Genomic DNA, 26908 nt, shown 5'->3' on the forward strand with positions numbered 1-26908 from the left:
ATTGATCTGTTATTGACTGTGATATGCTGATGATAATAAAACATTTTATACATTTAAAAAAAATATATTATTATATTTTTAAACTACCTGGTTGTTAATAACTAAACCAGTGACCAGTGATCTAAACAAAAGAAAACAAAGTGTATCAAAGCCCTTCAGCAGTAATACCTCCCACCACTGTCAGCCAATCAGATAAGAGCTGACATCCGCACTAAAGACCCTCACATTTATCAGTCACTGAGATGGAGCAAGCAAGAGTTACGGTCATCATACTTCTGTGTATGTATACTTTTGTGTACTTTTTAACATTATGTTTTGTTGTAATGTTTAGTTATGTTAAGTTAAGGTGTTGAATTATTTAATAGTCCTTTGAAGATATTTGCTTTTGCAGGTGTTTTGTTCTGTGAACACCAGAGAGTGTTTGGGACAGAAGTGGACGTGAGAGTTAAAACAGGAGACAACATCACTCTCTACGGTGACTGTGTCATTCCTCTTGGATCACACATCGTTTGGTTGAGAAACTGCTCACATGAGCATCAACCATCTCTGTTAATAGAGACTATAAACCTGTTCCGGGGGATGTTTCCACGTTTCAGTTTTGTGTTCAACAGCTCCAGTAACTCCTATGATCTACATATAGTGAATGTCAGTGTCTCTGATGAGGGAAAATATTACTGTGCAATAGATGAAAGAAAAATACATGGCGTCATGGGCTCACTGTACAAGAATGGAAACAGAAGAACTTGTCTGTCTGTCTTGGGTAAGTATTTCTACTGTTGTTCATGTTGCTATTATGCATGTTGTTCAATAAAACAATAAAACCTCTTAATCTTAAATACAAAACAAACAAATAAACAAACTATTTTTTTTTTTCGGCAATAACAAAGAACTGATTAAAATATGCCAAAAAAACCCAAATGATCTTCATAAGTAGTTTTCAACCTCTTGCTCTGTCAGAGGCACATATTTGAACTTAAAAGGTTCAATTAAGTAAGGGATAATGTACATCCAGCTGGTTGTTATCTCAGAATAAACCCCAACAGGGTGATGCAAGACCCCGTCGTGAAGCGGAGGAGTGAGTGTAACAAGAGAGAGTGTAATAAGTGTAATAACCTCTTTTAAAACTTCATGGAGGAATGCTATGCTATGCTTAATGGTTGTAATTATTACAAAACAACTTAAAACATACAGTGTGAAACACTTCATTTGCATGTTGATGCTTATGTTTTATTTAGAGGCAGTGTCTTTCTCTGACTCCACCACCAGCTCCCCCATTTCTGAATCAGACTGTGTTCTCTGCTGGACGCTGCTGTTCAGTGTGTGTCCGGTGTGTGTTCTCCTCTCCTCACACCTGTCCTACTGCCTCTGTCAGAGAAAAACTGCAGGTACTCATTCAAACATTCACATTCATTTTGTAGACAATCATTGTGTAAAAACATTCAATTTAATATCTGAATGATTAAAGTAAGGAGTAATAAAGTTGTTATAATATACCAGAGGGTATAATATTAAACTGTTTATTTGTTATGAATATGTGAAAGTGCTGCAATGTCTGTTTAAAAGCACAGGAATACAGAGCAAATGTATGTTTAAAGTGTTTGTATTCTATCTACATGACAGACTACGCATTCATTTTGCCATTTTTCAGACTTTTCATGTTTTTTAGGTTCTGAAATGAGTGCTGAGATACTCAAAGCTAATGTTCTTCAGGTAACTATTCTATTATTACTTGATGCCAATAAGCTTCACTACTTCAGAGATTTATAGGTTGATGAGGTATTTCACTAGTTTAGATTGTTCTGTCTTCTTCCCTCTGAATCATTTCAGGCAGATTCTGTGAAGAAACATCAGTGTGAGATGAGTAAAACTGGAAAGATCTGCCTCCACACTGAAGTCTCTTATAGACTGCTGACATCTGAACATCCCTATGCCAAGATGTGATTCTACTTCCTCATTCAAACACACTCAGCTGTTCCTAGTGGGGCCTTTATAGCTGCTTACAGCATGCTTTTTTGTACATATTTTTGTAAATACATTGCACTAATCCAAGCAGTTGGTCTAAAAAGTAAAAGTAAACTCATACTGTTTTATGTCTATGTTTTTATCTGTAGATCATATGAATATTTATCTCAAACATTTGGGTGTAAGTTGCTTGAGCAGATTGATACAGAAATATATTGTAGACGTTGCATGCAGGTGTTATATTACAAAATGCAACAGTGGCATTTTGATGCCACAGGATGTAAGAAGTGGTTTTCATGTGTGACTTCAGTCATATTTACAGGTCGTCATGGTAATAAAGAGAGTCCGGCCTTCTGTTTGTTTTTCTGAGGTAAAAGTCCAAACCACAAATGTTTCCAGTGGTCTTTGTGACTATCTTCTTGTCTTGCTCACTTCCTTTTTAGGCTGTTCATTTTACAGGTTTATATTTTTTAAGTTAAAGGTGATATTTTTTATGAAGCTAAACAGATTTGTTTTCAATTTAATTCATTTTCCAAACGATCTATTTCCAATTTAGTAAATACTATGTAAAATAAATGTGCACTGCATTGCAGCATGTAAAATCCATATTGGTTGAAGTCATAAGACACTGTAGCTCTGCTTTTAGAGTTTTACATTTACATCTATCTATCTATATTGTCTACATTGCCTGTCTATCTATCTATAAAAAATATTGCCAAATTACACTGACAATAATAAGACATGTCCATGTTTGCCCTGGTACAAAGTATTAGTAGCATGTTTAGATGTGGTTATTACTGAGCTGTTCACTGTATGTGGCGCTGAGACGCTTTTGTTCTGTTTTAATATTCACTTCAATTCACTCATAATTCAGTTCAGTCTTGCAGAAGGGCTGCATTTCAAAGAAGTAAAGTAGGTTCTCCTCCCAATTCTGAAACACACTTTAGACATGCTGAAACAGGAAACCACAAGCATGTGTTTATATAAGTGCATTAGTAAGTGTATTGGAACAGTTACAGACAGAAAAGAAGGAAAAAAAAGTATAATAATATAACTCTCACTTAAAAACAAAAAAAAAAACAAAAAAAAACACAACCCTATATGATTCAAAGCTCTTCAGCAGAAATACCGCCCACAATGAACCAGGCCGTTCTCACTGAAGCTCATCTGTGAATGGTATTAGATAACACTTGCCTCTGAACGTAATAACATTTTGTGAGTTTAAATATATACCTATAGTTATGTTATGTTTGTAATGGTGTTTGCTAACAGTCATGCTGAAACCATTTTCATTTATCAAGTAGTTACAGGTCTTTTCTGGTTTGTTACAGCACCACCTTTTGGACAAACAACATCTCACTTGCCATGCTTCCCTTGTGACAGCTGACTTACTGCATTTAAAATCAAATCAAATGGCCTTGCCCAGAGTAGTTTATTTTCCTGAGGTTGCTGTTTGAAATTTTAGTTGATGTTTTTGTTATTGTTTACAATGGAATTCTAGAGAATTAATGTGACAATTAACTGAAGTAGCAGGTACATTGAGATGCGGTAAACAATTCTAGACTAGTTTATTAAAAAAGTTCATTTCACAGAAAAAAAACAAAAAACAAAACAAAAAACAAAAACAAAACAAATAAACAACCAAACAAACAATTGTTTTTGATACAAATATTTCGTGAGGCAAATTTGCTCATTAAACTTTCAAACAAGCTGATTTTTCTTTTTACTGTGGGAAAATACACAGAAAGATAAAAAAAAAGAAAGAAAGATGTGAATTATTAATGTAATGAATGTAATGTAATTGCCATGTTCATGATTTTTTCTATATGCATTTCCAATGGTAAGGACATCTAATGGCTTTTCACATTTAATGGGTTACTGGTTTAAGACTGATAAGGAAATGTATATCAGACATTGTTCAGTTAATGGGAATATCACAGTTAATTGTCATATCACACACCTTACAATTCTGGAATATAGTGAATGTAATTAGAAAAGATTTTTGGTGAGAAGAAATTCAGCACATTGGACAGCTCCCAGTGCTGAACCCACTGAACCACATCTGCAGAAGAATTTCTGAATGATGAAGATGTTTTTGTCCTTCCTAAATATTAAGGAAGTATTAAGAAAAGTCATATCTGCATTAGCACCTTGCAGATATAATTAAATATACAACATATAAGATATCATCCAGATAATACCTTTTAGACTGAGAGATTTGAGTATTATTGAATAATTGCTGAAGAAAAAATGAAAAAGAAAAAGAAAAAGAAAAAAAACCCCACTGGAAACTGTAATCCATTTCTGGCCAACAATATCATTCATTCTTAACCCAGATAGCATGGTCACATTAAAACAATGCTGAGTCAGTGTTGATGCGTCAACGTCAATTACACTGAATTAACGTTACAAAGTGATGTTGCTTTAGCATCACTCTTGCACCCTCAGTTAATGTTGAAGCTGATAATACTGATATTTTAACCACAAATCAATGGTAATAATATTGATTAAACATTAAAGTTATGTTTTTTTCAACACATCTTTGGCACTGTTGAAATAATGTTGAGATTTCAACCATAAATCAATGGTAATATTATTGATTCAACATTATGAAGTGATATTTTTTCAACATCACTTTTGCACCCTCAGTTAATGTTGAAACAATGTTGAGATTTCAAAAATAAATCAATGATAATATCATTGAATCAACATTATGAGGTGATGTTGATTCAATTTCACATTTGCACCCACATTTAATGTTGAAACAATGGTGAACAAAAAAAAAAGTATTGCTATAGAATCAACATTACACTATGATTGATTCTACATCTCTGATATTGAATCAGTATTGACATTAACAAAAAATCATCAATATTGTTGAATCAACATTAGACTATGATTCTACATCACTGCTGTTGAATCAATATTGAAATGAACAAAAATGATTAACGTCACCGAATCAGCATTACACTGTGGTGTTGATTCTACATCACTGCTGTTAAATCAATATTGAAATGAACAATAATAATTTGTAATATTGTTTGATCAATGTTAATGTGATGTTGATTGAACTGAAATGTCAACATAAAATAATGTTCTGAACAACATTAATATTTCAGCTACACTTCAATGGTACATCAACAAATTTCTGACCATTTCAAAGGTTTGGGAAAACCTTTTAAAACATAAATGACACCTTTCCAGCAATTGAGTCAGGTTTTTTAAATTAATTTATTTGACAGTTTAACACACTCAGTGACAAAGAGATAGAAAATTAAATTCTTTAAGAGTGGGGCAAAAAGGACACAAGTATTTTAACCTTTAAAAATAACACTACTTTCAGAAGTCTTATGTCATCAACTACAAGTGGTCCAAAGTTTTCAAAATCTGGCTTGCATCAGACAACTGCCTCTTTTCCTTTGGGTTCTCTGAAATCTGAAAAAGAAAGCATGATGTTAATTAAGAACAAGTCAATTCAGTTGCCATACATAGTCACAGTCAACAATGTTAATATGCTAAACACAATATAATTAACTTTTTATACATTACTAAACAGAGAATATTATAACTATATTTATAATACTGTTAAATTATATATATTTAATTTATCAACACTTCAATAACACAATAGGAAAGTGTCCAATCTTTCCACCCAAGTTTATCTCCAGCTCTGATTAAACACACATGAAGCAGCTAATCAAGGTCATTAGGATCAGTTGAAACTTCCAGGCAGGTGTGTTGGAGAGGAATAAATATCTCTGAACTATGGCCAAATCTCAGTATATTTTCTGTGAAACTAGCATTCAAGTAACAAGTTTTACATTATACAAATCTTGTATAATGAAAGAACTGTTTTTCTTTTTTTTTTTTGCAGATTCACCTTATGTAGACCTTAATCTGTTTAAATATCACAAAATAGCAATGGCATTCATTTTCTCAAACACAAGATGTTGTTTTTCTTTTATTTCTTAAAAAAAAATGTGTTTCAGTGGAAACAGGCTAAACAGAAAGGAGATTAGTTGCATTCCTCAAATTTAATACAGATTCAGGAATATGAATGATTACCTGATTAAGCAGTAATTAGGGAGCAGGAGATAAGGTACAGGACAGCATCAAGTCCCAGGTCAGGTGATGATCCTATCGACTACAACTCAATGTATTATCAATGTTACATTTATCAAGAGGGTGCTTCTCTTTTTTTTTTTATTATTGTCCATTCTCCTCTGCCTTCATTCCTATTAAAGGAAAGAAGTCAAGGTAATCTGCAAGCATTGAGTAATAGATGCAATACATGGGCTTTGTGTAAAGCATGATATTCTTGCTCCTGTTCATGTCACTTGCACTAATAAATAAATATATCCTAATAAATATTACTAAATCAAGATGCATGCACTATTTAAGAATTTAGAAAAATGGATGGTTTATTCAAATACTTTAATAACATTTAAAAAAAAAAATCTTATTAGATTCAGTAACAATAAATGAAATACAAATAGCAAGCACAAACAAACAAAATAACATAGAAATAATAAGACCTTAATAATAATAATAATAATAATAATAATAATGCAACTTTGTTTGAAACCCAGAGAAGTCAGGTCATTCAACAAACAACACTACTGTGTAGGACGCACCTGTGTTTTCTCTCTTATGAGGAGGAATTGATTAGACTACTGAGAAGTGCACATGCAAAACTAAAATGGGTGTTTACCAATCACTGGCCAATTTCAGAAACACATGCCTGCATGATCTTGTGGTCATCAACTACAAATCACTGTTAGTTCAATGTCTCAAAGCATTTGTGCTGTCGGCTTTCATCAAAATTTTCATCAGGAAACCACAGAATTGTCATCCATCAAAACCTTTTTAGCGACACTTTTCTTTTTCCAACTGAGAGAGTTTGCATTTTGAGCCACCGTTTAGTCTGTATTTTACAGCAGCATGATGAGAAATGGCCTGGGCTGATCCGAAACAATCACAGAATATGTACGAGAGAAGTGGTGCCTTGTTTTAAATTTATTTTTTAATTAATTGAATTTAGCTTTTTTTTTTTTATGTAATGTATTAATAATTAAATCAATGAATTGTATTATTTAAATTAATTTTAAGTTATCTTGGAGGATCACTGAGGACCCCTAGTGGGCCGCTGTGCTAAAGGACCTGGATGGTGGCGAGGTGGTTGGGCCTGATGCAGTTCGAGAACTGTGTCAGGCTACAGATTTGTCTCTCAGGGCCACCAAGGAGACCCCCAGAGCAATTGGGAGGTCTATGGCAGCCCTAGTGGCCACAGAGAGACATCTATGGCTAAATCTATCTAATATAAAGGAAACAAACAAGACCTTCCTTTTAGATGCCCTGCTATTGCCCTCTGGCCTCTTTGGTGACACTGTAAATACGGTCATCGAGAGGTTTCAGGAGGCTAAAAAGCAAGCAGAGGCATTTAAATGGTACCTCCCTCACTGTCCCCAACCTCATGCCCAGAAGCCCCTGCCATCAAGCTCGTCATATAGATCGCAACAGAAGGAGAGTGTCATATCTCGTGCTCAGCCATAAAAATCTTGGGGGTTGGGACGACACTCTTAGCTGAAGCCTTCTAAGCAGAAGCCGGATCAGAGGACCGTTCAAGCGAAGAAGGCTTTGGGCCTTAGGTGTCAGGCCTCTGAGGGCAGCACCCGGCAGAGTGGAGCGGTGTACACCTCAGTATAGTGCCCGCCCCACTTCGTTGCCCTCAGAGGGCCGTTCTGCCAACCCCGCCACCCTCTGTGCTTCGGGGCACAGTGGTTGCCAGCAAGTTCATGACTCAATAGTCAGGCTTGCACCCTCTGAAGAGGGTCGGAAAGCAGTCAAATTGGTTGTTTCCTGCCAGTATTTGTGCTAATATTAGCCAGTTAGCCAGTAATATTAGTGCTAATATTAGCACGGCATCGAAATGTCTTTCTCACTCAAATGCAGAAATTGGGCTTGAGACTGAACACCAAGAAGAGTGTGCTTTCTCCAGTACAGAGGACCACCTTTCTTGGTGGCAGTTTCAGAGACTACTGGGTCTGATGGCAGCTGCGTCCAACGTGATACCTTTTGAGCTGCTGTACATGAGAGCCTTGCAGTGGTGGCTCAGGACCAAAGGGTTTTCCCTGAGATGTCTCCGCACCTTGGTTATATGGAGGAAACCTTGGTTCCTGTCCCAGGGTCCTGTGTTAGGAGTTCAATGTTGTCGAGTCACTCTCATGACAGATGACTCTCTCACAGGCTGGGGAACAGTAATGGAAGGTCGCTCAGCTCAGGGTCTGTGGAGGAATCACAATCTTTTGTGGCACATAAATTGCCTGGAGATGATGGCAATCTTCATGGTTTTGAAGCACTTCCCCCTAGATCTGAGAGGGCATCATGTGCTTGTTCGTACAGACAACACATCGGTGGTCTCTTACATAAATCACCAGGGGGGTCTGCGTTTGCGTCCACTATGCATGACTGGCGCACCAGATCCTCCTGTGGTCCCTAGGAAAAATGCTCTCCCTTAGAGTCATATATATTCCAGGGTGCCAAAACGTAGGAGCTGATATCCTGTCAAGACAGAAGCTGAGGCCAGGGGAATGGAGACTTCACCCCGAGGCGGTGAAGCATATATGGGATGTTTACAGCCAAGCGGAAGTGGATCTGTTTACATCTCAGGATACCACGCACTGTCCTGGTTCTCCCTCACACACCCAGCCCCTCTGTACCACACGCTATAGTACAGAGATGGCAGAGGCTACGTCTTTATGCTTTCCCCTAATTGTTCTGCTCCCAGGAGTTCTGGAGAAGATCCGACGGGAAGGAATAAGTCTACTGCTAGTAGCGCCGTACTGGATGAGCCAAATATGGTTTTTAAACCTAGTGTTTCTCCTCTATGGCTCTCCCTCGGAGATTCCGGTTAGCAGGGACCTTCTGTCTCAGGTGGGAGGCACTATCTTTCACCCCCGCCCAGAGATGTGGTACCTGTGGGTTTGGCCTCTGAGGGGGCCCAACTCATAGACTCTGGTAGACCTGGTAAAACTCATAGACCATACTTTACTCTAGTGCTCCATCCACGAAGAAACTTTATGCCCTGAAGTGGAAAGTTTTCACTTCTTGGTGCGGAATGTGACAATGGGATCCACTTAACTGCCCAGTTGGTCCAGTGCTGGAGTTCCTGCAAGATCATTTATCAGCAGGGCTATCCCCTTCCACACTGAAGGTGTAGGTGGCAGCTATCTCAGCTTACCATGTCCCTTTGGATGGTGCATCTGTGGGGAGGAACCCTCTAATAACACATTTCCTTTAAGGCACTTTGAGGCTGAGGCCTGCAACTCGTACCAGGGTTCCTGCCTGGGACTTGGCGATTGTTTTAGAAGGCTTATCTGTAGCTCCCTTCGAGCCTCTTGATACAGTTACAGAAAAGTTTCTGACCCTGAAAACTATATTCCTTCTAGCCTTTCGTCCCTTAAAAGAGTAGGAGACCTTCAGGCCCTAAATGTCTTGAGTTCACACCGGGGATGGTCAAGGCATTTCTTTACCCTAAACCGGGCTGTGTCCCTAAGGTGCCGACCAGTGTACTATGGTCTATCTGTTGCAAACTTTCTGTCCTCCTCCTTTCTCAGAAGTGGACCATGAAAAGCTGAATCTTGTTTGTCCAGTGAGGGCGCTGGATACCTATGTCCACAGAGCTGCCCTGTGGAGGAAAACAAACTGATCAGTTGTTTGTCTGTTTTGGATTGTCAAAAAAGGTTCTCCCCGAGTCCAAACAGACAGTTAGCAAGTGTATAGTCGAGGCTATTTCTCTTGCTTATGAGGTCTCTGGTCAGCCTTCACCTTTAGCTGTCAGGAAAAAAAAAAAAAAAGTAGAAATATTGCTGAGGTACGACATACACAAACATACACGCTTAAAGTTACCATGAAATCAAAATTTATTTTTAGGAAATATTGCAGTGTTTATGATAAATGATTTATCCATGCCAATGATTATTTAAAATTTTTAATTTATGTGCCTTTGTTATCTGTAATCAAAATAATTTCCCCTCACTCTTACAACAAAACTAATACCTTTTCTAATGACGTGTTCACAAGTGCAAGGGCGGGACAATCTGACACTCACGTGACATCACAGCAATAGCAAACCACAACCATCCAATCAATTCCCGATGGACAAAATCAAGTCCCGCTCTACATTGTTTCTTGTTTGAGAAGCAATTTCACTCAGATATACACTATAATAAGGGAAGAAAATACTATCGCAACTTCTGTTTCATGCCAACTTTAAGGCTGTTAGATGCATAACACACCTCTTCATGTGTTATGCATTTTTAGACTTGATGACCAGGACACAAAAATGGCACAATAAAAGAGTGCAAATTTCTGACTTCAGTACTTACGCTCAGGTCAGAGAATGAATACATCACAAAGTTGCAGGTGCCATGATCATTGGAACTTCATAGTCATAGCATGTCTGTTGGTTGATATATTTGTCTGTTATTAAATCATAGATAAAATATTTAGCAAGAATTATAATGCTTCTTTCTTTATTCTTCAGTTCTTTAAAGTCAAGAATTGGCAAATAAAAACCCAATTTCCTTTTAAAAAAGTACGTCATTATGTTTCCATACAGTCTTTGTGGACACACAGTAATGACCTTCATAACAGGATGTAGAAGTGGGTTTCCTGTATGAAGTGCTGTTTAGTTTAAGGTATGTATACTTCTCTTAAAATGGGTGACCACAAATGTCCCTGAAACAATCTTCATTCTGAATGAGAGAGAAGCATTCTGGGTCTGCTGAGCAGGAGAGTGTATTTGGATAACAGCTGGTGACAAGCAGTCAGGTACCATGTGAAGTGGGTTGTAAAACGTAAACCAAGTATTGATATGAAAATCTTAGTGTGTCTAACATGCCCATTTTAGTTCCTCTGCAGTAAGATACAGTTCCTGTTTATCTTTTTTGTTTTTCTTTCAGACTGGTGCATGTTAAGTATGTCTTTTGCTAATTGAACCTTTGATTCTTTAGTACAGTGGTTCTCAACCGGGGGGGCGCGAGTGGCTACTAGATGGGAGGAAAAAAACCTGAAAAAAAATTTGCAAAATTTTTTTTATCACTAAACTACTGTCATAAAAAGTTATAGTTTTGTATATACATAACTCCTGAATAAAAATTAAAATGTGTTTGGACTGATTAAAAAAAAAAAGTTTGAAAAACAAATTTGATTGGTTTGTCGATAGTGAGCGCAAATGCAGGTGATAAGCGGTTTTATTAAGCGAGTCATTGAGTCGTTCATTCACGATTCGTTCAAACGGCCAATTCATTAAGAATGAGACAGATGTTTGTGAATGGGTCATTGAATCTTTGACTCAAACGATTTGTTCAAAACACTGAATCATTCAAAACACGATTGAGTGTTGCTGTGAGATGCGCTATGTTGTGATCTTTGTTTGGATTCGTCGGATCTATTTTCGCTGCTAAAATAGACCAAAACAGTAATTATTTCGTCTAAAATGTAAGTGACTTAATATATTAACTTGTTTGTTGAACTGTCCTATCAGTGTAACATTTTCAATCGTGAGGTGATGGTCATTTGTCAGCTCTCTTGGTCGTCAGGTCGTGTGATGTATGTTGCTGAACTGTATTCAAATGTTATAAATATAAAATAATATATAATGTTATAAATATTGAAATTTAACTGCAGTATGTCAGTTTAGTTTATTTGTGTGTGCTGCGGATCCAGATCTTGGAAAACGGCGCTCATTTGTTTGATTTCTCCTGCGCAAGCCTCAAAAGGTTAAGGTCCTCCTTGCACCTGACTGAGTCCGAAACTGTCGTATTCGTTTTTTCATATTTGTCATTTGGTGGATCAATTGTCAAAAACCCCTCAAAATATTTGCTACGGATGCGAAAAATGCCGAAAATCGAACCAAACGTATAAAACGTATAGGCTGCAAACGTATAAAACGTGAGGTCGTATATTATATATATATATATATATATATATATATATATATATATATATATATATATATATATATATATATATATATAGCCTATATACACACAGGGTGCGATTTGTAGGAGGGGATGGGGGGAATTTCCCCCCTTGGTCTATGTATCCCTCCCTCTGGTGAAATATTTTATCCCCGGTGGGGCAGACCCGGCGCCAGACACAAATTCACGGACGGGCATTACATTTTTTTCAGGGGGGCACAAATGAGATCAAACTCACTGCATAATAACATTAATTATGAATTAAATGGACCAAAAAAAAAAAAAACGAGGAAGAACTAAACACACGTCGCAGGGCTCGACATTGCCCGGGACAAGTAGATTTTTTTAAAGGGCAAGTGAAAGAGAATTTTAATTGCCTGGCCTGATTAAAACGCCAATAACAAAAAAATGACTAGGGAATCACCAAAACGCGATAATGCTTCTGCATTCATTTAGTCTAAGTGGCTTAGTGCATAATAATATCTATATTATCGATAAAGCATATTATCGATAGTGCATAATAATATATAGGCTGATGTATTGTACTGACGCTAACAAAACGTTGCGCTGTTGATGCGCTCGCGCTGCCTCTCGAGGAGAAATCGAAACAAATGAGCGCAGCAGAAACAAAGAAACTCAGTTAACATCCTGCCAGTAGCGTCTGCTGGCCATAAATTTAGGTAGGGCAGATTCTGGGTCTTAGCGCTAACTTATGATAAACATTTGTAAGCTTTATATCCTAATCGCTGAACACATCAGACACACTTTGGCAGAATTCGAATGTCCTTGCGTTATTCAGCCCGAGGGTGGCGCTCTAATGATGTTTGACAGACTTTAGTACAAACAAACGCATAAAATCTGAATTGCCTCGATGTAGCATTTATTGTGTCCGAATGGTGTTTTAGGATGTTACAAGGTATGTAGGAATTGTCTATTCTCAGAAAAACATAAAACAAACACAAAAGAACTACTAAATTATATATAAAAGATATTTACATGAGCACGTTTAAATTAAGGTTTATACTCTCATTCATTTAATACGCTACTCCACATAGGAAGAACAGACATGCCATCTAGTTACTGACCTGATACAAACACATGTGAAGCGGACTGATGTCATCTTGGTCTCGAGCGAGGTTTACGTGAGGTAACCATAGACGGAGGTAACGTCACACGGAAATAAGCGGGGCAGCCAGAAATCTGCTCTCTACGAGAAGGTGCTGCAGTTCCATTTTACACCACAGATTTACATTGGAAATCTGTGTGGCGCTGTAGAGCTGGGAGGGCTCTGAGACCGGCTGCCCCGCTTATCATGATTCATGCCTGCCGAATCCTTGTGCTACATTTTAATATATTCTGCTCACTTTACGACTAGAAAATCTGAAAAAAATATTTGTTGCAGAATGCTGAACACATTTATAATTTTTTATTAATTCAGTGTATATAGGTCTATGTTTGGATGAATATTTTGTTGGGCTCTGCCCCACCTGCCCATACAGACGAGCCGCGGCTGAATACTGCAGTAAAAAATCAAAATGTGAAGTTTTTATATTTATGACATGATACAGTTAAGCAACATCACACGACCAAGAGTGCCGAATAATACCATCACGATTGAAAATGTGACACCGATTTCATATGGCAGTTCTATAAACAAGTAATATGAATTTACTTACATTTTAGACGCAATATTGACTGTTTTTGTTCTGTTTTAGCAGCGAAAAGAGTTCAAACAAAGATCACAGCAGAAGCGCGTCAGTCTCAAAGCAACACTCGGGCTTTCGCCTAGCATTACCTCGCTGATCTCTCCTGCCAACTTTGGTGGTCTTTGATCAAAGAAACGCTGTATATCCTCAGTCACTGTCACACAAGATGGCCCAGCATAGTTGTTTAAAAAATGACAGCTAACGTTAAGCGGCAGCGCTATGCTTAGCACACAACCAAACCTTTCCGCGCTCACTATCGACAAACCAATCAAATCCGTTTAAAATTTTTTTTTTTTTAAATCAGACCAAACACATTTTTATTTTTATCCAGGAGTTATGTATATACAAAACGATAACTTTTGATAATAGTAGCCTATTGATAAAAAAAAAAAAGCAAGGACTGGTGGTTGGTGGAACTTGGAGTTGATTCGTCCAGGGCGGGCACTAGTGACTCACAGGGCGGGCCAGGCCCCCCAATGCCCGCCCATGGCGCCGGGACTGCGGTGGGGTAATGCTACTCCACAAACCACCAACAGAGCATATAAAATACCAAAAATAAAAATCTTTTTTTCAAACATCGCCAAGTAAAACGCTGTGTTTATATAGAACTACCACCACAACAAACTGGACACTTTTCAGACGCGCATTCCGACTTTTTCTCAGTGCCAGGCTCAAGTCAAACGAGGGAGGGAGCTTCAGTTGAACAACAGTGAATTGCGGTTAGATGAGATTTTGTCAGGCTATGTCTGTAAAACTCAGAAAAATGAGCACGACTGTCTAATCAGCATTATACTGTGCTAGTGGAGCGCACTCAAGAATTGCATGCGCAAATGCGCCGGCGCGCGCTGCATAATTACTTTATTATAGCTTAAATAAAGCGCAAAAGAAACTACGAGCAATGATGGTCGTTGTTCTGTTGTAAGTGAAGTAATGAAATTGCCAAACATGCGATTAAAGCTGCCTCAAAACTGTGCATGCATCGATATATGTTGACATGGTTTTAAAGCTATTGTTATCCAATTTGTTGGCCTTGAAACCTCTTAAAATGCACATATGTACACCAGGGAAATCTAAATTTTCTCGGGGGAGCATGCCCCCGTACCCCCCTAGCAAGCCTAGGCCCTACTTTAAATTTTAAGGTTAAATCAGAAGATTTAAAAAAAAAATAATGTTTCTGTAACAGCTGCCAAAAAATAGTATATAGCACTGTGGTTTTTAACAAATTTAAAAAAAAAGAATAAAAAAATAAATTCAAAACATCCTCCCCTCTGGTTTTTTCACAAATTGCACCCTGTATATATATAAACAAATAAACTAGTCAGAATACAGGCTACAGTTAAAGCTTTCCTTTAGTTTTTGTGAAATGCTCGCACGCACTGGGGCCCCAAATGCAATGAATTAGCTTTGGGGGGGCCCAGCTTGCAAAAGGTTGAGAACCCCTGCTTTAGTACATTTAAAATGAAACTGAAAATATACATTTGAAGTGTTTCATTTGAACCCCCATAGTTGTTCTTCAAAGAAGCTTTACTGCCTTGTTCTTTTTGTCTCAAGAAAGGGTCTTGTCTTTTTCTCAGTTAAAAGATAACCATCTTAACCTCAAATGTTTCCATCCAGTTTAGTGCTTGTGTGCATATGAGACAGAAGTAGGAAGATAGGGGTTAGTTTGTCAGTGTAAATGCCTATGTGGTGAGTTTGTGGTGAGTTTGTTTGCATGCAGTGACTGCAAAAGCTTGGTTTACAGCAGCAGGCTTTTTTTAGACTCTTTGATGATGGATAAGAAAGTATCACATTTACTGTGTATCTAAGAATGAAGCACAGACTGTGAGTTTCAGAAGTTAAGGCTCTGAGATGGACTTCACACATTCCAGTTACAAGATGAGAGAAAAATATTGACACTTTAATACCCACATTTAAGTCACTAAACTCCAGAGTGCTATCTTACACAATTAATGGATTAAATGTATCTACTGAAGTAAAAAAAAAGAACAACTTTGACATTAACTAACACTGGGTAGATAATCTGTTGTTGAACCCAAAGGACAGCTCTTGGTGCATTTACATTTTACTGAACAGTTTTTTGTCACTGTATGTAATGGAAATGATTTAAAATATAATTCTACATGTCCTTGAAATGATTATGGCTGAAAGAGACTCAATTTAGTGGTTAGAGCAATCAGTGTGTTTAGTTTTACTAGTGACCTCAGGGGGCAGTGTGCGTTTGTAAAATCTTTTGAAATGTCCAAAATATTCTTATTATTCTTATCAACTGTCTAATGCTTGTTTTCCTATATTATTGGGTTCATTTTTTAGCAGCACTTTTGAACTGCACATTTTGCTCAAAAAAAAATTAAATAAATAAAAAAATCGCTACAACAATCCATAAAGACATCACCCTTTACAATAATGATTTACATTGAACTATTAGAGATGTACATGGCTATCTATTGTTTCAATTAAATATCTTACCTGACACTCTGGTTTTGTGTCATGCCACTGCTCTGAGATGCGAAGGCTGAAGTGGTGTTTATTGAGGGGTAATCCAAAGACGATACATGAAATACATGAATAAAAAGGTACATGAAATAAAGCTCAGTGATGCAGTGTAACACTAGGCAAAACCTTGCAATAAATGACCGAGTGAACCAGGCTTTTATAGACAGGTAATGAGGCTAATGAGTAATAGCTGTAGACAATCAGTGATGATGAAACAGGGCAGAGGATTATGGGCGATATAGTCTTTGATGGAATGGAAAAAGTCTGTGATGGTGTGCCCCCTGGTGGCTCTCAAAGGCACTCCTGCTGGTAATTATGACATTACCCCCCCACCTTAAGGAGCGTATTCCAGACGTTCCTAAAACAGACACAGGAATCCAGGAGGGAGGTAGAGTGGGGATGGGACAGTCCATGGAACAGAGCAGGGACTGGAGGTGGAGGCAGAGCAGGTAGCCAGGGTGGAGCAGGTTGGTCAGGTGACCAGGGTGGCACAGGCTGGGCAAAAGATCACCACAGCAGTGCAGACAGGACTGAAGACCCCCAAGGTGGAGCAGAAGACCACCACAGCAGGTCAGATGGGACTAAAGACCCCCATGGCAGAGCAGAGGACCACCACAGCCAAGTACATGAGCTTGAAGATTGCCATGGTGGAGCAGAAGACCACCACAGCCTCGTTGACAGGACTGAAGACCCCCACAGCAGAGCAGATGACCGCCATAACAGCGTAACCATAAGTCTTTATTGCCTTTTTTTCTGATCCCAACATTAGGAAAGGCTTTATTTTTAAGTTCCAGACCACGTCAGTAAGAACTTGGTCCTTTGTTCACTTCATTTTACCACGGATTTGTTTACAAACAATGTACAATTCGATGCAGGATTTTCAGCAAGATTGAAAATAAAAGACAATGCTATGCTGACTATATTGGATCTGACAGTAATGTCCCACCACACAAGTGTGAGTAATTGTTTTTATTACATGGTTACTTGATTTGTCTGTTATTACAGATCACATCATATGTACTGAGTATTTATGTTTTTAATTGTGATTACAGATATACAGACAGCGATCAAAGAACAGTCTCTTTATAATAGCTGAAGCTGTCGATCACACAGCATGAGTTTATCTGGACTCTTTCCAAAACTCCTGTTATGAGTCTCTAACTGTATTTACTGTATTTTGCACTGTTTGTAATTATAGAAGCATTTATGAGAGTGCAGAAGCAAGTTCCAATGACATCAGGGCTTTGTAAATTTTAAAACAGCAAAAACTGTTTTTGTCTACTAGGCGGATTCAAACCTTTAGACATGTTGTTACGGCCAAAGCCTTTGTAGCCTATTTTTTATTTAGTGTGGTGTGTATTCTTTCTTTATATTAATTTGTGTCTTTCTCTTCCCCCGAGGGTAAGCTCCGCCCATGTGCACCTGCGCCTCATTAATTTACGACGCGCTGGGTTCAATATAAGACGGGAGCGTTTAGACGCGGGTGTGTGCTGTTGAGTGTCGAACTTGTGCTGCCTCCATCATAACTCCAGACGCCAGGCCGCCACCGCCACCGCCACCGTCTTTATGTGAGCGTGGTGCGCACTTGGGAATTCCCTATGACTACAACACCTGTCGTGTAACTGCCACTGCCACTGTCTTTAGCTCTACGTGAGCGTGGCGCACACTTGAGAGAGGGCTCGTGTGGTAAGCTGACGCGGACGGCCAGTTGTGCCTGACGAGCTCTGTGTGCGTCCTTATGGCCCGCTGATGTTATGAAGCTGTTTGTTTTGTTTTATTTTGTCTTTTTGTTGATCTGTGTGTTTTTTTTTATTTTATGTTCATTGTTTCAGAGAGCTGTTTTTATACCACCTGAACAGTTGCCTGTGATACGCGAGTGCTGCGGCATCAATAAACGGATAAATTGTTTCTTTTTGTCTCGCGTGTCCTTTTGTTGCTTACCCCCTTCCCTAGCGAGCTCTTTGAAGGTGGGGTTCGTAACAATGTTCACCTTTGATCAGGGGCGCCGTTGGCACGGGGGACAGGGGGGTCAGGACCCCCGCTGTTTTGAAAAGATAGAAGTCGACCCCCGCACTTTTGATAAGGGCTGCTTCAATTAGTCATCTTTTAGCTTAGGATATTTTCTTTCAAATGAGACCATTTTCACGTTTTTGTGAGCTTCCGTTCGTAAATAATCAGCTGTTTTGTCACGGATGTAAACAGGAAATGCGCTCTCGAACGGAGAAACACACGATCTCCAAACCATCGATCAAAGCTTGCTAACGTTTTAGGACAGGTTGATGGTATATAAATCATGCCCGAACTTTAGCGTTTGTCAATGAAGCCAAACCGTCCATTCAGAAACCGAGAAATTTGACACTTTAAGGTAAGGAGGCTGATCTCTCAGGTTGAAGCGCGAGCTGGCTTGACTGAAGTTTTCGTGAGGATTTATAGTTTATGGACTGTTTTGATTTCGGTAATTACATCTTGAAAGGCAAAAGCATTGATGGCATGATGGCATCTGTAAAAGAGATATCTGAAACAGAAACTAAAGTGATATTGCCTCATCCAGTGGAGGACGCACGAGAGGAGATCTGTGCGTTTAATTGGTATGTGTATACTGTAATACTGCATTTACAATGCTTGTCAGTGGCGTGCACTTTGATCGTGAAAGTGAAAGTGCCTTTTACGGTCGCATCGCGGTGCTCCCGTGTTCCCAAAGTGAACGTGAGCTCCAGTCCATTACAATTTCGAGCGGTTAAGGCCCTTGTATTCTTCATTTCCCGCGTTCCGTTCAGTCTCGCGCAAGCCTTTCAGAGAAACTCCTTTGCCCATGAGCGCGGAAAGACCATGGGAAAGACGCGTACGGCGCATGCATGTGTTATTCATTTTTTTTTTGATGTTGTTCTGTTACGTCTATGATGTATTGTATGCTGTGGATATGTTCCTGTTGTCTCCTCTCTAACAGGATTGGTCCAAGGCTTAATGAGAGACTGCCGGTGGTTGGACCAGAGACGAGACCTGTACTATAAATTCCGCTGGAGGGCGCTCTCACTCTTGCTCTCGCTTTCTCTCTGATTGCTTTTCTCTTTGACGCTGGCTATGATCATTGCTCTGTATTTCTCTCTTTGATTGATCATGTTTGCCCATGTGTTAAGTCTGTGTGTTAAGCTCTAGTGAAAATGCTGTTAGATCTCAAGTCTATATTCTAACAGAGTGCTGTTAGCCACATGTGTTGTGAGAGCCTTATCTTGAACTTTAATGTTCCAATGTTCATGTTTGTAAGCCACGTGTGAAGCTTTAGGCCCTAGGGGGTGTGTGCCTTATTTATTTTTGCATTTTTTTTGTCCTGTTTTTGGGTAGACAAGGAGTGAGGTTATATTGTTGTATTTTTTTTTTTTTTTTTGATGCACAGGGAAGTTAGTTTCTTTAAAGGATTAGTTCACTTTCAAATTAAAATTTTCTGATAATTTACTCACCCCCATGTCATCCAAGATGTTCATTTCTTTCTTTAGTCGAAAAGAAATTAAGGTTTTTGATGAAAACATTCCAGGATTTTTCTCCATATAGTGGACTTCAATGGCCTCCAAACGGCTGAAGGTCAAAATTACAGTTTCATTGCAGCTTCAAAGCGTTCTACACGATCCCAGACGAGGAATAAGGGTCTTATCTAGAGAAACCATCACTCATTTTCTAATTTTTTTTTTTTTTTTTAAATTTTATACATTTTAACCATAAATGCTTATCTTAAACTAGCTCTCTTCTTCTTCTTCTTCTTCTTCTTCTTCTTCTTCTTCTTCTCTATTAGAATTCCAGCAGTGTAGACACTGCTAAGTGTATTACTGCCCCCCTCAGGTCAAAGTTTGAACTAAATTGTCATATACAATATACTAGTGCAAGTATAACAATTAGTTCAAACTTTGACCTGTGGAGGGCAGTAATACACTTAGCAGTGTCTACACTGCTGGAATTCAAATAGAGAAGAAGAGAGCTAGTTCAAGATGAGCATTTATGGTTAAAATGTTTGGATGACATGGGGGTGAGTAAATTATCAGGAAATTTTCATTTGAAAGTGAACTAATCCTTTAATGGGAAGAGTATTGTTTGTTTATCGTTTTGGCATTTGCTCATCCCTGATAACTTGCTTGTTTCTTTTATGTTTATTTCTTCGTTATGACATTGTTTGTACTCTCCAAAACTGCTACCGCATGAAAAGATTGATCAAAAGATCAACTAAGAAAATAAAAATTAGTACTTAAACAGCCATGTCATTTATGTTGCGGTCCTGACCTAGACCGGGGGCGTAACAGTTCAGTCATTTTAATTCAGTATTTCAATTGTTCTACAATCAACTTAGGCTTACAATGCTTTTGGGAAACACAGCCCAGGTCAGTCAGAATTGGGTAGTGTTACAGGTCACAGTCAGGGTCTATGGTCGGACCATAGTTTGGGGGCCCTAAGCAGCTGCTTAGTTCACTTATAGGAAGGACCAGCTCTGCCTGCCATCGCATGATCATCGGCTACAATGCTAATCACTGCAAGTTTTCATGCGGGAGTAGACCTAAATATAGTGCTATAATCAACACTTTTCATAATTAGTTAATCTTAACAGCTTTGGGCCCTAATAGTAAAAATGTGGTAAAGTTTTCAGAGTGGGGGTTCAATCTCTAACTGCCTGGCAGCACCAGTTCTACATGTAAGATTTCCAAACATGTCAGCCAATCACAGCAGTGGGCGTTTACACTGACGTCTCACAGAAGACGTGCCTCTTCAAACAGAGCGTTCAGACCAGAAGGCAGTGTAGAAAAATAGCCTTTATTTTCTAAATTATACTAAATTTTTCTAAATTTTCTAAATTATGTATACAATTATTAAATTATAAAATTTTTGGATGTAAAATATTAACTAACATGATAAGTTCACCTCAGGAAACGCTATGAAATAGTAAAAAAAAAAAATGCAGTTCATAATAACCTACATCACAAAACATGTTCAGCTTTTTATATCATTTTTAATAATGTGCAAATATCTGTGCGCCTCTGGACAAAGCTTTATTTCCATGTCTAATAAGTAATACTTATTAAGAAGCTGCTATTAGAGTAAATTGACTTTATTCATGAGGTTTGCTAAAAAAAAATGGGGAAACTTGTCAGGGCTTCAATATTTTGGAAACTACTTTATTTTGTAAAAGCAACAGGACATATGCATGATACTTCACTCCCCTTTAATAATAAAATACCTGTTGTTTTCATACTGCCATGCCTATTTGACCCATAGGGACTGGTCTTTCTTGTTCTCTCCTTTATAGTTAGCAAGTTGTGGAGCTAAAAGTGTGTGTACTTGAATGTCTCCTCTTGTGAACCATGCTCTGACTCTAGTAGAGTGTTGAACTTTACCTGAATGTTTAATCTATTTTTTCACTAGGGCCCCAAAAAGTCTGTCTGTCACACACACAGCTAACTTTGCCCATCACAAATAAGTTCCAAACCTGAACCATTACCCTAAACCTACCCTTAAAACCAAGTCTTGACCCTTAAACAGGCCTTTAAAGTGGTCTCAGAAGTGAGGACAGGCCAAAATGTCCTCAACTTACTGTCTTTGTCCTTTAATAAAACATTGTTTAGTATGTTTTTAAAGCTATTTTAAATATGAGGTCTCATGAAATGTCCTCATATTTCATGTTTATATAGTAATGCCAGTGCAATACCCATGTCATTATACAAATTTGTCCTCAACACACACACACACACACACACACACACGCACACATGCACACACACACACACACTTTAGAATATAATGCAGCTAATTTCAGCTCAATGGACAGCCGTCAGTGTCAATATAACCACAGTATAGACAAGCTGAGCAAACTTCCTTCATGCAAATGTGTGAACTCTAACCAACTCACAAAACCACACATAGTCTAATGGAAACATTTGTGCTTGTTGACCAGTGATCAAGTAAGAGATGAAGAGAGAGTTTGACAACATGTCACAGCAACAAATGTGAAGGTGTATACATTAAATGGTCTGAATATAAGAGTTGTGGTTTCCTGTTTTGACATGTTTACACGTTGCTGGTTTGTACCCACTACAACAGAGAACATCATGAGTTTTACAGCTGAACTTTGATTAAAAAAAAAAAAAACTTAATTGAAATGTAAAGCACAAAATTTCTCAAGTGAAGATGATTATCTGCATGTATACATCAAAATGATTTGATACTAAACATATCTATCAGACAAACAAAAGTATTACCTCCTCTTCATATCAGTTTGATGATGATTTCCATTTTTGTAAACCAATCAGAGCAAATTAGAGTAAAAAAGTCTATAGGATAACCAATCATTGGTTTATACTACTCTTTGTATGTACACATGATAACCTAATTTATTGACCAACCCCTCTGTGACGTGAAACATTTTAGAAAAGATTTTCCATTGACGTGAACCAATCAGGTGAGAGCTGCCGTCTGTAAGACCCTCACCAGTGTCAGTTATTCACAGTCACTCACAGAGATGGAGAGGTCAAGACTGGCTCTCGTCGCCCTCATGTGTAAGAAAAGAAGGTTTTGAGAAAGTTTTAAGCTGTTTAGAGCATTTTTCAAATATAAATGTCATTATTACTGTGAATATTTTTGTATGGTAATACATATTTCAAATTGAAGTGCTTTATTAAGTTATTTCACACTTTTACAGGTGTTTTGTTGTTCAGTCAGAACAGAGTCTCTGGAGCAGAAGTGGAGATGAAAGTCAGACCAGGAGACAACATCACTCTCTACTGTGATCGCTCTTCAACTCTTGGTTCCCTCATTGTATGGATAAGAAACTGCTCTCATGAAAATCAACCCTCTCTTGAAATAGATTTTACGAAATGGAACAAGGAGATATTTCAGCGTTTCAGCTCTGTCCAAAACCGCTCCAGTAATTCTTATGATCTACATATTACTAACATCAGTGTCTCTGATCTGGGACTGTATTACTGTGGAGAAGTAGAGAATAAGGTAGATAAAGATGCAAATGGCATCATCTCCTCATCTAAAGTGTACTATAATGGAAACCGAACCACTCGTCTCTCTTTTGCAGGTAACTAGACATTTCTCTTAGTTATTGTTGTAGCTTGTGTAATTCTGGAGCACTTTCTCACTGAAGAAGCAAGATGAACATAAAATAATATTTTTACTAACATTCATTGATACATTTGTGATTATTTTTCATTGAGTTTCTTGTTCTGAACCTGCCACACCTCATGATTGTATGCTTTACCTATATCTTAATGAAGAAAAAAATATGAGCATAATAATAATAATAATAATAATAATAAAATCATCATTCATTGATGTTTATGTTTATTTTATATAGAGGAAGTAACTCCATGTTCTGGACTGAACATCACCTCCACTCCTCGTGTATCAGACTGTGTTCTCTGCTGGACGCTGCTGTTCAGTGTGTGTCCGGTGTGTGTTCTCCTCTCCTCGATCTGTCTGTACTGCCTCTATCAGAGGAAAACTACAGGTATCTCATTCACTGTTTCACACTCTTCTTTTGCACTACCACAGTTTTACTCTAATATGCAGAAAAACAGCTTTTTCAATTAGAGTACTTTGGAAAATCAAACAAACAAAACAGAAAATTTGCAAACAAAATTTGATAGTAATGTAAAAATTTAAATGTAACACTTAACCATTGCATAAACTCTAAACCATTTATGTATGTGATTTTCTTATTTAAACAATCCATTATAGATGCTGCGGCAGATCAAAAAGTTAATTCGAGAGGTAGAAATACCATTGAGGTATGAACAATGTAAACACACACATTCATTGAATACATATAAATATATGTATGTTTCAGAAAGCAACTTCATTAATTCATGAATTTTCTTTCATTCCAGGGTGAAGATGAAGAGGTGTGTTATGCATCTTTAGATGTGAAGACCAGGAGACAAAAACAACGCAAGACAAAGCGAGTGCAGAGTTCAGACTTCAGTACATATGCTCAGGTCAGAACAGACACGCAATAGAGCTAAAATAGAACTGAGGTGCTTTCTGAAACTTTCCAAATATGATAAAGGTCATTATCATGTAACATCACATAATGATACAAGGTACTTTTGTTACATCTTAGTGTTAAAGATATGTAATTTTATACTTGGATACTTGGTCCCACATTATATTGTGTCTTTTACTAGCCTATGTACTAAAATTTAAATTAATAATTTGATACAATGTCCTTTGTTACAATTGTAATTGTATCATTGTAATTTTGATACAATGTAGCAATGTCCTAGCAATGTCCTTTTTTCTAATTGTGCTTTTAATTCTTTTGAACAGTTAAAATTGAAATCAAAACACATTTTCAAAGCTTCAAAGGACTTTTACTGAAGCGCTCTGTCTGTGTCTTTTCTTGAGGAAGGGTCTTGCTTTGTTTCCAGTTAAAGCGGTAACAGTCTTAGCCACAAATGTTTCCATTCAGTTTAGTGCTTGTGTGAACATGAGACAGAAGAAAGAAAGAGGTTGGAGTGTGAAAATGCTTATGTGGTGAGTTTGTGGTGAAATTGGTTTGTGTACATGCAGCAAAAGCTTGATTTACAGCGGCGGTCTATCTTTAGACTTGGAAGTAACACATTTACTGCATCAGCATCCCTCAGAATGAAGCACAAAGAGCTGGTTTGAATTTGTTTTGTTTTTTACATTACTTTTTACTTTGGCAATCCCACATAACCACTCAAATGATGTTCAAATGAGACTAAAGATATCAGTGCCATGCCAATTAATAATAATGTGTCAAGAGGAATGTTTCTTTTATCTGTACATTTTTGTCACTGTATATAATGGATAGTGATGTTTATAGTATGGCAATGTATATTTTTACATGTCCATGATCTGTTATTTCTGAAAGAGACTCATGGTGGTCAGAGCTGTCAGTGTGTTTAGTTTTATTAGTGGCCTGAGGGTGGCAGTGTGGATTTGATTTTTGCAAAATGTCTGAAATCTTTTAAATGCTTGTTACACTCCACATTCATTTGATTCATATTTTAAAGCACATTTTTATGTGAAGGTCATATAGCAAATAAACATGTCATATCAATTCATGTTGCCACTGAGTTGTCCTTAACTGTGTTTGGCAAATCATTAAAGATATATTAAAGATAAGTGGCAAAAGAACATATTTGGGAGGAGCATATTCATTTATTATTATTATTCTTGTTGTTGTTGTTTATTGTGTATATATGTGGATATATATGTGTTTCTGGACCTATAAAAAGAAATGTCAAAAATTCATGAACACTCTCTCTATGACCAGTAGGTGGCACTCATGGAGTTTCTACAACAGTATTTTACTGTCCAGTCCAACAAAAAATCCTTTCCACACTTTGCAGAAATGCAAGTCTGACAGAGAAAACTGGATTATAGAGTTATTAGAGGGTTATTGCAGTAACTCTGTTTGTAGTTGAATTAAAAGAGCAAATAAGGTGTGGGTGATAACGAGACATTTAGACCATTAAGTCATTTATTTATTCTATAACTAAAGTATCTCATCTGCACAGTATCTCCGGCAACAAATTTTCAAGAATTTGGAATCAAAATCAGGATTATTATTAACTACTAACCTATTATTAAACTTTTATCATTATATATTATATTACATTATATATTATTTTATCATTATTTTATCATTACATTATATATATATATTTCAGATAGCTGCTAGCTGCCAATGAAATATTTCTGTTTCATTTAGTTTAAGTCAAAATTCTAAAATAACTAAATCAAAACTAAACAACTAAAAAATAAATAAAAAACGACTAATAAAAACGGAATAAAATTAATAATTAATATTATAATATAATGATAATTAATACTACATATTTAAACTAACAAAACTAATAAAAATGACAAAAAATAAAAAAATAAAATTGAATTCAAAATATTAACAAAAACTATAATAGTATATCAGTAATAAAATAACACTGCATAAAATATATGACATTAAAGATCCACCATATCCATTTATAAATTAAGTTTTATTAACAAAGTTCAGGAGGAACAGAGTCAAATAAGCAATCCAATTATCACATCATCTCAACCTGCTGTCAACAATCAGTAATCAACATATCTACCCAATCAGAATGAATACAGGCCTATATATAACCACAGTCAACTCACCCATGAATCCTCGACAGTTTTCAGCATCCCTCCACCACCCTGTCTCCTCACACTCACTTGGTTACTTCCTAACCTAAAATAGGGGAGAGGGGGTATTTTGTGTTTGGGCCAATTACCGAGCTCGGAGCCCTCTTCCCGGACAGCATGCCAAATACGTATACGATTTATTTTATCTGACTTATTTGTAAGTGTGAACTCGTGAAAGATAATAAAAATCAACAAACTATCAATCATGAAGTTATATTGAATATAACTGTTTTGCTTTATACAACAGCTCAATAAACAAGCACAGTATGATGTTTCATTCCTGAATGAATCATTGAGTGATCAGTCGGGAGTCCATTTTTCATTGCACTGAGACTGTATCCACAAACTGTCTTGAGTAAGAAGTACTTACTTTGCGACCGCTAAAAAAGTACATTTTATATAGTATGAATCTGTGTAGTATGACTATGAATGTCATCCGGATGTACTACATTCGCCATGTTGTCATTATAATGTGACCTACCAGTGTCAGTTGGGTCACTTCACTGCCATTCACAAATTCACACTGCTATTCCTGTCCCGTGGCCTCATGGGATAGTAAAGTGACCATCATATGTGCACTTCAGAATCTCA

General features: G+C 37.4%; 2 protein-coding genes across 3 annotated transcripts; both read left to right on the forward strand.

Annotated features, from left to right (window-relative positions):
* Positions 1 to 242: 242 nt before the first annotated feature.
* LOC125273156 lies at positions 243 to 2647 on the forward strand. The gene is made up of 5 exons (XM_048198421.1): positions 243 to 279; positions 392 to 760; positions 1236 to 1385; positions 1667 to 1710; positions 1828 to 2647. Exons 1-5 carry the CDS (start codon positions 243 to 245, stop codon positions 1939 to 1941), a joined length of 714 nt encoding a protein of 237 aa, XP_048054378.1. The 3' UTR covers positions 1942 to 2647.
* A 17463-nt stretch (positions 2648 to 20110) lies between these two features.
* On the forward strand, positions 20111 to 25211 carry LOC125272520. Of its 2 annotated transcripts, none has more exons than XM_048197406.1 (6): positions 20111 to 20162; positions 22821 to 23207; positions 23484 to 23636; positions 23867 to 23916; positions 24016 to 24123; positions 24455 to 25211. In XM_048197406.1, exons 2-6 carry the CDS (start codon positions 22868 to 22870, stop codon positions 24503 to 24505), a joined length of 702 nt encoding a protein of 233 aa, XP_048053363.1. In that variant the 5' UTR covers positions 20111 to 20162; positions 22821 to 22867; the 3' UTR covers positions 24506 to 25211. The 2 variants fall into 2 exon arrangements, with proteins under 2 accessions (XP_048053363.1, XP_048053362.1); XM_048197405.1 differs by lacking the exon at positions 20111 to 20162 and adding an exon at positions 21895 to 22677.
* The last annotated feature ends 1697 nt before the right edge of the window (positions 25212 to 26908 follow it).

Source organism: Megalobrama amblycephala, linkage group LG7 (genome assembly GCF_018812025.1).
Source record: "Megalobrama amblycephala isolate DHTTF-2021 linkage group LG7, ASM1881202v1, whole genome shotgun sequence".
Lineage (NCBI taxonomy): Eukaryota > Metazoa > Chordata > Actinopteri > Cypriniformes > Xenocyprididae > Megalobrama > Megalobrama amblycephala.

What these genes read in the sequence shown, in the direction of transcription:
- LOC125273156 (XM_048198421.1), top strand. Translation starts at nt 243, where the DNA reads ATGGAGCAAGCAAGAGTTACGGTCATCATACTTCTGT. An exon ending in AACTTGTCTGTCTGTCTTGG is followed by an intron (nt 761 to 1,235) that starts GTAAGTATTTCT and finishes TGTTTTATTTAG; the next exon opens with AGGCAGTGTCTTTCTCTGAC. An exon ending in CTGTCAGAGAAAAACTGCAG is followed by an intron (nt 1,386 to 1,666) that starts GTACTCATTCAA and finishes CATGTTTTTTAG; the next exon opens with GTTCTGAAATGAGTGCTGAG.
- LOC125272520 (XM_048197405.1), top strand. Translation starts at nt 22,641, where the DNA reads ATGGAGAGGTCAAGACTGGCTCTCGTCGCCCTCATGT. An exon ending in CACTCGTCTCTCTTTTGCAG is followed by an intron (nt 23,208 to 23,483) that starts GTAACTAGACAT and finishes TATTTTATATAG; the next exon opens with AGGAAGTAACTCCATGTTCT. An exon ending in GAGGTAGAAATACCATTGAG is followed by an intron (nt 23,917 to 24,015) that starts GTATGAACAATG and finishes CTTTCATTCCAG; the next exon opens with GGTGAAGATGAAGAGGTGTG.